Raw genomic sequence first — 17237 nt, forward strand, 5'->3', positions numbered from 1 at the left:
CACATTTCATTTATAATGATGTAAATCCAAGCCCATCATGGATTCACGATCTGAATCCTGGGTTGTGTGAAATCCCAGAAATCAACCTTAGACAAAGTGAATCTGTGAACTAAGGTGTAGGTCTGTTAGGTTAATTGTGCTGATCCTCGGGTTGGGGGATTTGTGTTTGTACTGGAGCGCAAAATTCAAACCAATGGAAGATGGACAACAAAAGTTCAAAGCCATCAGGTGCTCAGTTTATGTATTTATTTTTGGCCTGCATCAGTAAGAAATGCCAAATTATATACACAAAGTTACAGGAAATTACCACTCCTGTTATTCATGATGATTTCAGTAACATCACATAATAACATGTAACGTTATTATGTGATGTGCGTACTGTTAATGCTGATACTGTGGTGAAATTCTCTGCTTCTTTTGTGTATTCTGCATCTATTACGTCAGATTGTCTTACCCCTCATATGGTTGAGAATTTTGCCAATACCCTGTTAACTACATGTTCCTCCATCCTCGACACTGTGGCACCTATTAAAATGAAGCGCCCCAGAACTTACTCACAATGTTGGTTAAGTGACTCTGTTCGCGCTCTACGACGTGCGTGTCGGCGGGATGAGAGAAGGTGGAGGAAAGATAAACTCCAGGCATCTTACGACATCCTACGTACTAGTCGCTTGAAGTTTCAAACTGCTGCCAAAATGGCTAAAGCAGCTTTTCTTTCAAAAATTATCTCTACCAATGGTAACAATCCTCGAATTTTATTTAAAATTTTTAACTCTGTGGTCAACCCCTGCCCCACTATGCCGCTGCCGTGCTCCACGGTTCTTTGCGAACAATTTTTAAATTATTTTTTAGATAAAGTCTCATCTCTTAAATCTGCTCTTCCTTTAATGACAGGCCCTGCGTTTACCCCTGACTGTTCCTCTTCCTTCTATCAGTTTGAACCCGTTTCACTCCCTACTCTTAAGCGTCTGGTTGAACAACTGAACAATACTAATCTCGTATATGATGTTCTTCCATCTCGTATAGTTAAGGACTGTTTTAGTGCAATTGGACCTAGTATATTGTCCCTTTTGAACTCTTCTTTGCTCTCTGGTTGCGTACCATCAGCCTTTAAACATGCTATAATTCAGCCTGTTCTTAAAAAAAGGAACCTCGATTATAATGATTATGCGAACTATAGGCCGATTTCCAAGCTTCCGTTCTTGGCCAAAATTCTTGAGAAGATAGTGTTGCTTCAACTCCAGGCCTACCTGGATGAGAATAGCATTAATGCTAAATTCCAATCGGCCTTCAAACCACATCATAGCACTGAGTCAGCGCTGCTCCGAGTTCTCAATGACCTTCTACTAATGGCTGACAATGGACGCTCCTCGGTCCTAGTGCTATTGGATTTATCGTCGGCTTTCGATATGATTGATCATAAAATCCTATTGGCGAGACTTGAGCACACTGTAGGCATCAAGGGTGTTGCCCTGGATTGGTTTAAATCATACTTGTCCAATCGGCTCTCCTCGGTTCACTTGGTCACTTCCTCTTCCTCTGCTGTACCTGTCTGTTGTGGTGTCCCTCAGGGATCTGTGTTAGGCCCTACTCTGTTCTCATTGTACATGCTTCCATTAAGCGCTATCTTTGAGAAATATCACATCGCTTTTCATTATTATGCTGATGACATTCAGATCTACTTTGAGTTAAATGATGACCTAGCTTTGTCCTTGAATAGTTTTCGAGGGTCCATGTGTGAGGTCAGGCAATGGCTCCTGGCAAATACTCTTATCCTTTATGATAAGAAAACTGAAATTGTGGTCTTTGGCAGTGACGTCCTTCGTGCCAAACTTCGTGATGCTTTTGGTTTTCTCACTAGCTCCTTTTCCGACACTGTTAGGAATTTGGGCGTGTTACTTGACAGCTCATTTAAACTTGATAGACAAGTGTCTGCTGTTGTTAGATCCAATTTATACCAACTCCGCCTTATTTCTAAGGCCAGGCAGTATATCCCGCATAAAGACCTGGAAAAACTCATCCATGCCTTTGTAACTTCGAGGCTGGATTACTGCAATTCACTCTATTTTGGACTCCACTCTCCCTCCTCCATAGATTACAGACAGTCCAAAATGCTGCTGCACGCATTCTAACCAAAACTAAGAAGTTTGCCCACATTACTCCCGTCCTAGCTGATTTGCACTGGTTGCCTGTGAAATACCGTATCCAATTTAAAATTCTGCTGTTTACTTTTAAAATCACTAATAACACAGCACCGAGCTATCTTAAGGAACTCTTAAGCTTATATGTTCCTGCTAGGGCTTTAAGATCATCCTCACAGTTACTGTTGGTGCAGCCTAGATCTCGGCTGAAGTCTAGAGGTGATCGAGCGTTTGCCCTGGCCGCACCAGAGTTGTGGAACAACCTTCCCATTGGCATTCGGGCGTCTGACTCTATTCAATCTTTTAAATCACGGCTTAAAACGTATTTGTTTAATCTTGCGTTTTCTACTGGTTAAATGCTGGCCTTGTCTGCAGTGATTTATTTTACTAATTTTCCTATCTTGCTTTTTATTTGCGCTGTGTATGTCTTATCCCCATTGTGTGTTGATGGCACAGTTATATTGTGCTATAGCTATGTGCTGTAGTTATATTTTTTCTATTGGTGGCTTTTTCCTGTGAACATAATTCTACACTTTTATTTTTATGACTCTGATTATACTTGTGTTAATTTGTTCTATGTTAAGCACTTTGGCATGCCGTTGGTTTTTAAATGTGCTCTATAAATAAAGATTGTTGTTGTTGTTGTCCTGTAAGCACAGTCTGCCTGTGTCTTTTCTCTGCAAATGAACATTTTCAGCCAATATAGGTAATACATCAACATGGCTGCCGTGGCTAAGTTAGGAATATTTATAATGTCATTTCCAAAACTTGCATATGATCTGCAATTTGTAGCAGATCTACTGACTGTCACAGAGCAGCTGGAGCAGTCTCAAATGCAGGTCAGTCCCCTGCTGCCCCCTGTGGCCAAGTGCCATAGCTACTGCTGGATGAACTCGTGACACATGTGCACCTGTTTCTATGAACACATTGAGTCTGAGTGGCTGCACTTACACTGGTGCATTCAAACATATTGAAAGATGCCAGCAATGTGGATTGTCAAGACTCAAACCAATCCACATTGCTGGCGTTGCATCTTTCAATGCCAGCAATGGCAGGTATCAGTGCTCAAAGCTTTTGTGTTTGTTTCCAACAAGTTGCCCACCTCGGGAAACAAAAATGTGTTCTTTTACTTGTCAGATGAACATATGAGACACTTTGACTCTTCAGTGCAGTGTGGAGCCTAACAAAGATCTGTTTTGTGTCCCAGCTGATCAGCAGGAGGAGGAGAGTCTGACGGAGCAGCAGAGGAACATTTTCAGCTACTTGGACTCAGCTCAGCCACTACAGAGGAAACAATGAGCTCAACACAGAAGGTGACAGACAGAGCAGGACCATATGACCAAAGATATTTATCACCATATACATCTGAACATTTGCCATAACGATGTAGCTGACGATAGAATTGACACCAGACAAAATACTTTACAGCTGCACAACTTTATTAAAAAGCCATCAATGTATTTTCACTGAAACAAGCAGCTGTTGTTTATGTGTTTATGTACTAACAGCTGGAAACGTTTCATACAGCTTTGTTTGACAGAAATGAAGGAGAACATATTTAGTTCATTTGTTTCTACATGAGCTCTGTGTGATTTGATGAGTATCTGAGGCTGAGACCACAGGACTGTGAAACATGATTGTTGGGCTTCATTTCTGTGCTGAACAGTCGTTTAAGATTAGCTGTAAATAACAATTAGCTGATGTTGTTCATGAGACTAAAGTCATCTCACTGTGGTAATGTAAATATAATATGGCCAATATTATAGTTATTATATTGTTGGCATTACTAAATTTGGCTCAATGCTTACATATATGTGTAAAAAGCAAATGTAGGAGCTGTGATAACTGTGTCTGATAGAATGAAGAGTAGACTGATATATGAAATATTCCTTTATTAGGTGAGAAAATCAGACCATGTCATAACTGGTTTAAGTCACACAGAATAGATATCAGAGCCTTAAACAGGCTGACTTCTGCTAAATGGGTCAAACTGGGCAGAAAGTCTACAAACACATAACATCCTTATAGAATATGATGTAACACTATAGATCAACTTAGCTCAGAATATATAAAGCATATAAACAGTTACAGCAATATGATGCAACAAACACAGCAGCTACTGATCCAAAATACTCAAAGCTTCATAGTCAAAGGAGCTTGCAAAGAAAAGCGTCTGGACTTCTTTAAGTTACTTGAAGACGTTTCACCTCTCATCCGAGAAGCTTCTTCAGTTCTTAGGTCAAATGGTGGAGAGTCCCAGATATAAACCTAGTGGGAGTGACCCCCCACAGAGGGACAAAAGGACCCCCTGATGATCCTCTAATCACCTGAGCCAAGGTGTGAAACTGGGTGTGGGTCCCAATCAGCCAGAGTTTCGGGTGAGTTCATTGTGAAACCTGGCCGCACCTTATCATGCGAATTCCTGAGGTCAGATGGCCCAGGATGTGAGTGGGCGTTAAGGCGTCTGGGAAGGGATCTCAAAACTGGATTATAGATGGCAGAGAGTTGGTGTCGTAAACCCCGCCTCTGTTCAAAGATGGTCGCTCACAGTGGACATAGATGATAGATGGCTTCTTTCACTCCTCTTTCAAACCATCTGTCCTCTCTGTCCAAAATGTGAACATTGGCATCCTCAAAGAGTGTCCTTTATCCTTAAGATGCAGATGGACTGCTGAGTCTTGTCCTGTGGAGGTGGCTCTTCTGTGTTGTGCCATGCGCTTGTGAAGTGGCTGTTTGGTCTCTCCAATGTAGAGATCTGAGGATTCCTCACTGCACTGTACAGCAAACACCACATTGTTAAGTCTGTGTTTTGGCGTTTTATCTTTCGGGTGAACCAGTTTCTGTCTGAGCGTGTTGCTGGGTCTGAAGTACACTGGGGTGTCATGCTTGGAGAAAACTCTCCTGAGTTTTTCTGATACACCGGCTACATAGGGGATGACAATGTTGTTGCGTCTGTCCTTCTTATCCTCCCTCGCTGGTGTCTGGTCTTCTTTTCTGTGCCTCTTTGCTGACTTTAAGAACGCCCATTTAGGATAGCCGCACGTTTTGAGTGCTTCCTTTACATGTGTGTGTTCCTTCTTTTTTCCTTCAGGCTTAGAGGGAACATGTTCTGCCCGGTGGTGTAGGGTCCTAATTACTCCAAGTTTGTGTTCCAGAGGGTGATGGGAGTCAAAGAGGAGGTACTGGTCCGTGTGTGTGGGCTTCCGGTAAACTTCGATGTTGAGGTTGCCGTTCTCTTCAATGTGCACAGCGCAGTCCAGGAAAGGCAAACAGTTGTCCTTTGTGTCTTCCCTGGTGAACTTGATGTTTTTATCCACAGCGTTAATGTGCGCAGTGAAGGATTCCACTTCTTGTGTCTTGATTTTGACCCAGGTGTCGTCCACATATCTGTACCAGTGGCTGGGTACTCTTCCTTTGAAAGAGCCAAGAGCCTTCCTTTCCACTTCCTCCATGTAAAGGTTGGCTACAATAGGTGACACGGGGGAGCCCATGGCACAGCCATGTTTTTGTCTGTAAAAGCCTTCGTTGTATTTGAAATATGTAGTGGTGAGGCAGAGGTCTAACAGTGTGCAGATCTGATCGGCTGTGAAGTTGGTCCTGTCCTCCAAGGAGCTGTCTTCTTGTAGTCATTTTCTGACAGTCTCCACGGCCTCCGTGGTGGGTATGCAAGTGAAGAGAGAGAACTGAAGAAGCTTCTCAGATGAGAGGTGAAACGTCTTCAAGTAACTTAAAGAAGTCCAGACGCTTTTCTTTGCAAGCTCCTTTGACTACGATGACCTGGATGACTGAGAACCTTCACAGACTCAAAGCTTCATAGAACTGAAACCAGCATTTATTTTAGCTCCATTCTGCTGCTGATACAGACTTTAGGTTTCTGAACATTAAACTTGTTGCTGCCTTTCATAGTGTGTAACTTGAAGGCCCTGAGTACTCTGAGTACTTTCTCCCACACTGGAAACACTGGGATGATCACATTATTTGAACATTACCTAATAAGACTGATTCAGCACAGACAGTTATGTTAAACTTTCCTAGCAGTCCTTCACAAACAGGGAACAGTCTGTCTATTCTCTCCATCTGTCAGCTGCTGCTGGCTCTTCCTCCTCCTCTTCCTCACACACTGCTGAGTTTGTCCTGGTGGATCATCAGGGCTGCAAAGCCTCACAGATGATGTGCAGCAGTGGGTCCCTCAGTCTGTCCTCACTCTGGACACTTGCAGTCGTCACACATGGAAATCAAATGTGTGATAAGCTGCAGGATTCAAACACAAGTGTAACTTATAAACACATGTTCATACTTTTATTCCACAATCAGAGAGAAAGAAACAGAGAGAGAGTGCAGGACAGACAGACAGGTGACAGTCTCAGGTGTACACACTGCTACACAACAGCACCAGAGAAGCAGGATTTAGTGTTTGTGTTATTACGAGTGTAAACAAGAAGAGTTCCAGATGGTGCAGTGGACACATGTGTGACTGCTGTGATTAAAGCATCTTTCTTTCAGCTTAACGAGTGAACCGTCAGCTCGTTCAAACACACGTTAAAGTGCGTTTGGCTCGACACCACCGAACAGAGGCAGCAATATAACACAGCTAACATTAACAGTCAAAGTCAACTTTATTTGTCAATTCTACCACATGTACAGGACATACAGAGAATAGAAATTTCGTTACTCTCAAACCCTAGATGAAATAGCAAAAGAACATTTAAATATAAGAGAGTGATTAAGAAATGCAAGTAAAATAATTAAAAAGTAAAAATTTAAATAAATACAATACGATTATACCAAGAAACCTATACAATATACAATATTCAAGTAAGGGTAAATGACATTGAGTGTAAACCAGGCAGAGTAGTGCAAATAGTGCAAATGGAGATTTAGTAATGTACGGTAAGAGATAGTGTAACAACAAAGTCTTATGAGGTAATGGCAGTCCACTGCTCCACAAAGTGACTGGTAACTGGTGCAGGCCAGTGAGTGCGTCAGAGAGTGAGTGTGTGTGTGACAGAGTTCAGTGAGACCATGGAGGAGAGAGGGGAGAGGGGGCAGAATCGGGAGGGAGTTAAGCTTCCTGACAGCCTGATGGATGAAGCTGTCCTTCAGCCTGCTGGTCCTGGCCTGGAGACTCCGCAGTCTCCTCCCCGACGGCAGCAGCTTGAAGAAGCTTTGCATTGGGTGCGTGGGATCAGCCGCTATGCAAAGGGCTTTTGTAGTGAGACGGGTGCTGTAAATGTCCTGGAGGGAGGGGAGAGAGACACCAATGATCCTCTCTGCAGCTCTCACTATGCGTTGGAGGGTTCTATGACAGGACGCATTGCAGGCTCCAAACCACACAGTGATGCAGCTCGACAGGATGCTCTCGATGGTGCCTCTGTAGAAAGTGTGCATGATGGGGGCTGGAGCTCCTGCTCTTCTTAGTTTGCGGAGAAAGAAGAGACGCTGCTGTGATTTCTTGGCCAGTGCTGTGGTGTTGTACGTCCAGGAGAGATCCTCTGTGATGTGCACACCCAAGAACTTGGTGCTGCTCACTCTCTCCACAGACGCTCCGTCAATGGTCAGAGGAGCATGTTGGGTGTGCATTCTCCTGAAGTCCACAACAATCTCCTTCGTCTTCTCCACATTCAGAGAGAGATTGTTGTCAGCACACCACGTGGCCAGGCGTCTCACCTCACTTCTGTAGTCGGTCTCATCCCTGTTGCTAATGAGACCCACCACCGTTGTGTCGTCCGCAAACTTGATGAAGAGGTTGGAGCTGTATGATGGAGTGCAGTCATGGGTCAGCAGAGTGAAGAGGAGGGGGCTCAGCACGCATCCCTGCGGGGCCCCCGTGTTTAAAATGATGGTGCTGGATGTATTACTGCCGACCCGTACTGCTTGAGGTCTTCTGGTGAGGAAATCCAACAGCCAGTTGCACAGTGAGGTGTTGAGCCCCAGCTGGACCAGTTTTTGAGTGAGCTGTTGGGGGATTATAGTGTTGAATGCTGAACTGAAATCTATGAACAGCATTCGAACATATGAGTCTTTTTTGTCCAGGTGTGTGAGTGCCGAGTGGAGTGCAGTGGAGATGGCATCATCGGTTGAGCGGTTGGGCCGATACGCAAACTGGAAGGGATCCAGGGAGGGGGGCAGGACAGTCTTGATGTGCTGCATGACTAGTCGTTCGAAGCACTTCATCAGGATGGGAGTAAGTGCAACAGGACGGTAGTCATTAAAGCAGGAGGGAGATGACTTTTTTGGAACCGGAATGATTGTGGTGGCTTTAAAACATGTGGGGACGACAGCCTGGATGAGTGATATGTTGAAGATGTCTGTGAAGACATCAGTGAGTTCCACTGCACAGTCTCTCAGTACACGACCAGGAATGTTGTCAGGACCCGGAGCTTTACGTGCATTGATCCTGCTGAGGGATCTCCTCACGCTGTCCGGGGACAGAGTCATCACCTGGTCACCAGGAGGGGGTGGGGTCGTGTGTGCAGTGGTGCTGTTTTGGACTTCAAAGCGAGCAAAGAAAGTGTTCAGCTCGTTCAGCAGGGGGATAGTGCTATCACAGGTCTGTGGTGGTGCAGTGAATCCTGCTTGTGCCGTGATGTTCAGGACTGCAAACCGAGCAGCATCACTGACTTTCAGCTTGTTGTGTTTGTGGATATATGACTGACTTTAATTATCCACAAAATCATCACATTCTCTGTCAGATTAAGGTCGACTATTGAACGGCGTATATTTTAAAGGCTTTAAAACCAAGTTAACGCTGAAAGTACAAACATCACTAATGTCACATAACTCTGCCGACAAGGCATAGCTATGGCTATGAAATGCTCTTTGTGTATCACTTCTTCATTATGAAAGATGTCATTAATGCACTAGTAATGTCTCATCTGGAGTATTGTTCAATCATTTGGTCAGCAGCTAATAAGACAGATCTTAACAGACTTCAGTTAGTCCAGAATAAGGCGTCCAGATTAGTGTGAAGATGTTCATACTATACTAATATTGATAACATGCATAATAACCTTTCTTGGCTTCCTGTACAGGCTAAAATATTCTATGGCTTACTTGTAGTTCTAAAGAAAGCAATTCTGTTAAACACACCACATTTATTCTGCTCAGCTGCAGTATCCAGATGAAATACATCATCATATTACACAGTTTTCAACAAGCTGCAATTTAGTAAATGCTCGAGTTAAAAGTAACGTTTTGTAAAACTGTTACATTTAGAGCAACTTTTAAGTGGAATAAGTTGCCTTAAAAAATTAGAGAATTATTCAAAACTTCAATGAACACTTAAAAGCCGATTTACAGAGCTTTTAATTGTTGTAAATATTGTAAGACATGATTTGTTTTTGAAATTTGTGTAATGTGCCTCAATGTTATTGATATTATTATTATTGATTGCTTATATTTGAACAATTGTGAAACCTCACTGTGGATGTAAGAGTGAAATTATGTGGATATCTTGAATCCACTTTATTGTGTAATATTTTATGTGAGTATTTGACGGAAGACGAGCAACATCTGTTGTGGAAGCTAACGGGGTTCCTTTAGAATAAACAAACATAGGATTTATTATCACTGAATAATTCTGTATAAATCTATACAAATTATAGAAATATGTAATAGGAAACAACAAAATAATCTAAATTATAAAATAATGTGTGTGTGTGTGTGTGTGTGTGTGCATGATTTTAGTGTTTGAACAGTCATGAATTATCTTTAACAGCAGGTTGGATGTAATGTGTTAGAACTACCAGCAGGTGGGGATAAGAGACCTTTAAGGTGTTTGGTGCCACGCTCCACCTTCAGGTTTAAAACTAGTGTTAATGGAGTTTGAAGGTTGAGTTTGTTCCACGACTGCATTTCACTCACTGCCTCTGTTTGTATCTCTGTCACTGCAGGACCAACATGGAGCCAGAAGTCAGCGCTCTCAGGAGGCCGACAAACCTCACAGAAGAAAGGGAGAGAAAAAACACACCTGTGACGAGTGTGGGAAGGGTTTTACTGTGAGGGCTTCACTAAAACAGCATCAGGTCATCCACACTGGAGAGAGACCGTTCAGCTGTGACTTGTGTGGAAAGTCTTTTTCCAGGAAGGGTTACCTAAAAACACACCAACTCATCCACAGTGGAGTTAAAGCGTACAGCTGTGATCAGTGTGGCAGAGCTTTTACTCACAGTAGCAACTTACAGAAGCATCTAGTTACCCACTCTGGAATTAAGCCATACAGCTGTGACGAGTGTGGGAAGGGTTTTACTGTGAGGGCTAAACTAAAACAGCATCAGGTCATCCACACTGGAGAGAGACCGTTCAGCTGTGACTTGTGTGGAAAGTCTTTTTCCAGGAAGGGTTCCCTAAAAAAACACCAACTCATCCACAGTGGAGTTAAAGTATACAGCTGTGATCAGTGTGGCAGAGCTTTTACTCGCAGTAGCCACTTACAGAGGCATCTAGTTACCCACTCTGGAATTAAGGCATACAGCTGTGACATCTGTGGAAAAACTTTCAGCCGGAGAGGGTACCGAAATACACACCTACGCATTCACACCAGACATGATGTGTACTGCTGTGAACAGTGTGGCAAAGAGTTTACAACAGACGCACACTTACAACAGCACATGTTTACCCACACTGAGGAGAGACCTTATCAATGTGACCTGTGTGAGAAGACTTTTAAATCTCCACATCACCTGAGACGACACCAACAGATCCACACCAGAAAGAGACTCTACAAGTGCAGCTACTGTGAGGTATGTATTTATATTGTTATCTTGTCATTTTAGCCTGACTGTTTGGAACAACTCTGCTCATTAAACTGTGTTAGCATGTTAGCAATTCTACTGCATGGAAAAGCAGCTCTGAGTGATTATTCAGATTTTCCTTTCAGTTATGATTTTAGTATTACTGTAGTATTATGGTGGTAGTATTGTAGTTATTGCAGCCCAGTAAACTGAGTGTGTTAACTGAAACAGTCAAATGTAGTTGGACGTCTGCAGAGATGCTCTTTATTTCAGGCGACGTTCAGGATACAAATGTTGAAGGACTGACTTACACTGTCTTTGTGTCTTTGTTTAGAAGCAGAGCGACACAGATGGATCCAGTTCTCAACCCTGTCATCACTGTGGTGGTGGGAAAGACTTTCATTGTGACCTCTGTGGAAAAACTTTCAGTTGGCAAGCTGCCCTTAAAACACATCAACGTAGACACACTGGAGACAAACTGAAATACTGCAAAGAATGTGGGAGAAGCTTCACCACACCAAGAGATTTAAAACAACATGAACTGATTCACAGTGGGGTTAAAAAGCACCTCTGTGATCAGTGTGGGTCATCCTTCACCACTGCATGGAAGCTTAAATCACACAAACGAGTCCACACAGGAGAGAAACCACACAAGTGCAGACACTGTGAGAGAAGCTTCTCACAGTCAGGTAATCGTAACATTCATGAACGTGCACACATGGAAGGAAACTACAGCTGTGACCAGTGTGACAAGAGCTTCAGGAATCTCAGTTCATACTCTGCACACAAACGATCCCACGTTACTAATAAACTGTTTCACTGTTACCAATGTGCCCAAACATTCACCTCATTGTCTGCTCTGTGCAAACATCAGCGCCATCACTCAGGGCTGAAATCACTCCCATCACTGGATCACAGTGAATCTGAAGACACAGAAAGATCCTCTGGTTTCTGTGTCAGACTCAAAAAGCTTGAGATCAGGCTCCACAGAGTTCAGATAGAATCATTTAAACTTGTGTTGAACTGAACTGGTTGCTGGGCTGAACTTCTACATAATACAGATCTACATGGGATCTTCTTTTCTGTTTTTTACTGAGTCAGTTTTGTCCTTTTTTCTCTGTCCTGGTTTTGCTCGTCTGTAAATGATTGAAACTCAGTCAAATAGTTCATTGTTCTCCAGCAAAACGTTTTGGAAACTCATGTTTAACCTTTAAAACTCTGACATGTTTTAGCACACAAGGCTTCATCGGGGAGTTCACTCATGATTGGACCATGAGAACAAAGGTTTTTAGTTCTTTCAAAGAGAGTCTTGGAGATGTTTGATGTTTCTGTTTTTCTGAAACCACCTGAAAGAAAAACTATTTTTCTTGCTTTATGTAGTGTGGAAGTTTTTAATGTTTCTTCATCTGTGATGTTCTTGAATGTGTTCACGTGAAGATGGTACAAATAAACTGTCCTTTCAGCTTTAGCTCCTAATTTATTCATTATTTATGGATGTAGCACAGCAGCCGTCTCTTGATTAACACATGGAGGGCTCGGGATCTGATGGTGCCGTCTCCCTAATTTGCCCACTCAGTAAATCTCACTCATGGCCAAGAAATTGAAATAAATCTTGTTTCCCTGCTGGATAGTGATCCACTGTAACTCTGCTCCTCCTTCCTGTTTAGGATTTCTGTGGCTGAAGTAAAATTCCCTCCATCCATCACTTATCCCAGCTAACCCAAAGTGAAATAAAGTTTTGCTCGTCTTAAAAAAGCATTACAATAATGGGCATTACCAATGCAAACTGAATGATACAGAAGATGAAAGAAGAGACTTTGATCAGTTAATAAAGCTCATGATCTGGATTCATTGTGGCTGCTACACAGATACTTCTGGGTCACTTCTCTCAGTTAGGAACCTTCCTCACCAAACTCACTGTTGGACCACACCCCTGGTTTCATGAGAAATTGTTTCAGCCATGATTTCTCTTCCTGTATTTCAGAGTAAAGACTGAAGTGACAAATGGAAGCATGTTTAAAAAACACAATGTGAGAGAGACGTTGAGGTCCTTAGAAGTTACCCTGGGTTTTTCTGTCACCCTGCTAGATGTTACACACCTTGTTATTGGACTGATTTCTACTGCTGGACTACTCCTGCGGAGAGTAACAATACTCTTACTAATTAGCTCCCTTTCACACCTTTGGGGATATTTATTTTTGTGTTTGCAGCGCTGTGAGCCAGAACAGCGAGAGAAAAATCTGCAACAGCGACGAGCCGAATGCTTACGTGAATCGCAGCAGCTGCACATGTGCTACGCTGAATTAGAGGATATCTTTGCTCTGGATTTCTATTTCTACTTTTTCATTTCTATATGATTCTTCTTGCATCTAAACAAAGATGATTCAATTTGCTAAATGTTGATGGCTCTTCGTGCTCAGGTTTAAATGAGACGTAATATTTGCTCTTGGTTTGGTTCTCCTGTACAGAACCTTGCAGTACAACAGAAACCTAAAAACATTATTTGTAGTTGTTATTCTTAGTTGTTCTGCTGCCTAAATACCACAGGGTCTGATTATGAAGTTATTGAGCTGCACATACTTTACGACCTGCTTAAGTTCGAGGTCACAGCGTCTGTAGAGCAGCTGGAACATAATGAAGTCTACAAGGTTAAAGTTTTCTCTTCAGTTATTGTTCTTTCTGCTGCTTGGTTTGATGGATCTGAGAGCTTTTGTTTTTATTATTGTTATTATAATTATCATGAATATTTTACTCTCTAGAAGCTTTAAAATAGTGTTTGTGTTTGAAAAAATTGATTTAAGAATTGAACAGAAACATCTGTCCTTCTGAAAATCGCCCAAAGGCACGGAGACAAAGTCAAAGGATGCAACCTGTAACTTTCTCTTCCTTCATGTCAGGACCATCATCCATGATTTATATAAAATGCATATAGCAACAGTAGCACTTTAGTTTGGACTTTATGATTTCTGTAACTGGAAAATATTATTTTGTTTAAAGACAGAAGTGACCGCATAGTTGCAACATCAAAGGGAAATATTAATTAATTAGCATCAAGTATATTTGTTGCTTAAGCGTTTGCACTATAACTTAAGTAGGATTATAACTTTTAAGGAAGGAAAGATTTCAGATATTTAGTTCACTGTTTCAGTTATTTTATATGAAATTAAAACATTTACGTTGGTCAAATATGATGCTCTAAATCAAATAAAAGTTTGAAAATAAATGATGTATTTTTAAATGCTGCAACAAATGTTCACAAAAAGTAACTATAATTAAAACCAGTTAAACAAAATCAAATGTTTGAATCATGCTTAACCAAATGCCAGGCTGGAGAGCTGAACCTAAAGTATACGTAGAAAGATTTCAACATCTGAGCAGTTTTTAATGTTTTTATCACATATAAATGTCACAGCAGTGGGTCCTGGCCCAATGCTTTGTGTTTTTGGTTTTCTTTGACTCTTGTTTTTCTTGGTTTTTGTTCTTCTTATTTATCAGGCTCTCAGTAATCTTAGTTCTCCCTCCCTCAGTGTTCATTTCAGCCTGTGTTTAGTTTCTGTTCCCGTGTCCCACGTTTCATCGTTTCATGTCGAGTCAGCCCTGTCTCTCTGTTTCCTGTGTCTCCCCAGTCAGCCCCGCCTCCCTCGGGCACTCATGTGTGATACAGAGTAATAAACCTGACTACATTTGCTACACTCTCTTTATTACCTGTTACTTTAAAATTCATACACTAATTATGTCTGCCCATCTCTCTAATGTGAAGGTCAAAGGTCAACATCCCAGTGACATAAGAATAATCCCAAAGGGGCAAAGGCAGCGGTTAATTTAGCACATTTAGCATTAAGGGTACAGCAAGGATATACTTTTACTTATTGTGGCAGGGGTGTGGTCTCTGGCCTGCTGCAGTGGAGGCTGGTGGCGGGACGTTGGACGGCACAGGTGAGGGTGATGGAGCTCATGACTCTCCCCTTTATAGTGACGGAGGAGACTGGCGTGGGGGAAGCGTGTAGTGGAGGAAGCCGAGGAGAGAGCTGGTTTCTGGCTACAAAGACGGCGTCAAACCAGAAAAGATTGCTCGTGGTCAAATGTCAAAGGAGCTTGCAAAGAAAAGCGTCTGGACTTCTTTAAGTTACTTGAAGACGTTTCACCTCTCATCCGAGAAGCTTCTTCAGTTCTAAGGTCAAATGGTGGAGAGTCCCAAATATAAACCTAGTGGGAGTTTCCCCCCACAGAGGGACAAAAGGACCCCTGATGATCCTCTAATCGCCTGAGCCAAGGTGTGAAACTGGGTGTGGGTCCCAATCAGCCAGAGTTTCGGGTGAGTTCATTGTGAAACCTGGCCCCACCTTATCATGCGGATTCCTGAGGTCAGATGGCCCAGGATGTGAGTGGGCGTTAAGGCGTCTGGGAAGGGATCTCAAAACTGGATTATTGATGGCAGAGAGTTGGTGTCGTAAACCCCGCCTCTGTTCAAAGATGGTCGCTCACAGTGGACATAGATGCTTCTTTCACTCCTCTTTCAAACCATCTGTCCTCTCTGTCCAAAATGTGAACATTGGCATCCTCGAAAGAGTGTCCTTTATCCTTAAGATGCAGATGGACTGCTGAGTCTTGTCCTGTGGAGGTGGCTCTTCTGTGTTGTGCCATGCGCTTGTGAAGTGGCTGTTTGGTCTCTCCAATGTAGAGGTCTGTGCATTCCTCGCTGCACTGTACAGCATACACCACATTGTTAAGTCTGTGTTTTGATGTTTTGTCTTTCGGGTGAACCAGTTTTTGTCTGAGCGTGTTGCTGGGTCTGAAATGCACCGGGATGTCATGCTTGGAGAAAACTCTCCTGAGTTTTTCTGATACACCGGCTACATAGGGGATGACAATGTTGTTGCGTCTGTCTTTCTTATCCTCCCTCGCTGGTGTCTGATCTTCTTTTCTGTGCCTCTTTGCTGACTTTAAAGTCTAGAAGCGCTAGAATAAAGGTTTTTAGTGGTTTTATTATAAGGGTTGTATTATTATTATATAATAATGATAATAATAATATCAATAACATTGAGGCACATTGTGTGGAGGAGGTTCAGTCATATCCTGATCATCCAGACAGATTTGATGTTTGGGAACAGCTGCTGTGTAGAAATGGTCTGACTGGTCGCTGTTACTGGGAGGTCGAGTGGAGAGGAAACGTTTTTATATCAGTGAGTTACAGAAGCATAAGAAGGAAAGGAGACAGTTATGACTGTGTGTTTGGACTCACTGATCAGTCCTGGAGTCTGATCTGCTCTGATCGTGGTCCTCAGTCTGTCTGGCACAATAAGAGTCAAACATCCATCTCCTCCTCCTCCTCCCCCTCCTCCTCTGTCTCTAACAGAGCAGCAGTGTATGTGGACTGTCCTGCTGGCACTCTGTCCTTCTACAGAGTCTCCTCTGACACTCTGATCCACCTCCACACCTTCAACACCACATTCACTCAAACTCTTTATCCTGGGTTTGGGTTTATGTTCTGGTCTCGTGGTTCCTCAGTGTCCCTGTGCTGAGTGGAGTGTAAAGAGTGTCTCCTGTTACAGAAACACTCTGACTGTTGAACAGATAGTTCAGTCTGTACATGTCTGTCTCTTTCACTCACAAACACGTTTTCAGATTCATGGATTCAATCAGTTGATGTTTGAAACTCTTCTAAATGATTCCTTGTAAACTTCTTCCTCTTCAGTCACAAACAAACAGGAAGTGATGTCACATGTGTTCCTGTCCACACAGCAGAATGAGTCTATTGCTGACAGTGATGTACAAACAGAGTGAGCATTTCTGAGGCCCAAAATAAACTGAGTAGTTCACTGAATGAACAATGGACTGTGAGCTCAGTTCCTTCATCATTAGTATGGATTATATATGTATATGTATTATATTAGTATCATATATATCAGGTGCTGCTGCTTTCAGTCATTGTGCAAATGTGCTGTTTGTAAGCTTGTAAAGCTGCAGTCAGCTGAGACTGAAGAAGTCACCTGATCAGTGAGCAAACGTTTCTGAAAACGTCCAGATGAACAGAATCAACCTTTTGGGATCAGCCAGCAATGCAGCATCATTGTTGTTCAGCTTCAGAGGTTTGCAGGAATGAACTGATGACCAGAAACAGCTGCAAAGTCCAAGAAAATACCAGCTGGAGTTCAGCTGCATTTGAAGAAGTCAAAGAAAAGTAAGGATGGCAAAGGGCGACGTTTTCTTCCAAAGAGCTGCAAACATGGTCGACGCCTCATTAGAAGAATCATCTGGACATTTGTGAGGAACTCTAACCAAGAAAGCAACGTCACACAGATCCAACAGACAGTTTCCATGACTGCAAGTGTTGAGTGGAAAAATGCTACATTGCATTATTGCA

The 17237-nt window shown here is 42.5% G+C and overlaps 1 protein-coding gene across 1 annotated transcript in view; it reads left to right on the plus strand.

The window, feature by feature from the left end:
* Positions 1-12979, plus strand: part of LOC146576943 (uncharacterized) — a 17867-nt gene extending 4888 nt beyond the window's left edge. The window contains exons 2-4 of the mRNA XM_085268174.1: positions 3349-3454; positions 10034-10882; positions 11208-12979. Coding sequence (XP_085124300.1) covers positions 3437-3454; positions 10034-10882; positions 11208-11900 — 1560 coding nt within the window. The 5' untranslated portion in view covers positions 3349-3436 and the 3' untranslated portion in view covers positions 11901-12979. The remainder of the gene's footprint in view (positions 1-3348; positions 3455-10033; positions 10883-11207) is intronic.
* The last annotated feature ends 4258 nt before the right edge of the window (positions 12980-17237 follow it).

Source organism: Mchenga conophoros, linkage group LG3 (genome assembly GCF_057382185.1).
Source record: "Mchenga conophoros isolate Kocher_MC1m ecotype Shallow Benthic linkage group LG3, M_conophoros_male_GT1.1, whole genome shotgun sequence".
In the NCBI taxonomy this organism is placed as follows: Eukaryota; Metazoa; Chordata; class Actinopteri; order Cichliformes; family Cichlidae; genus Mchenga; species Mchenga conophoros.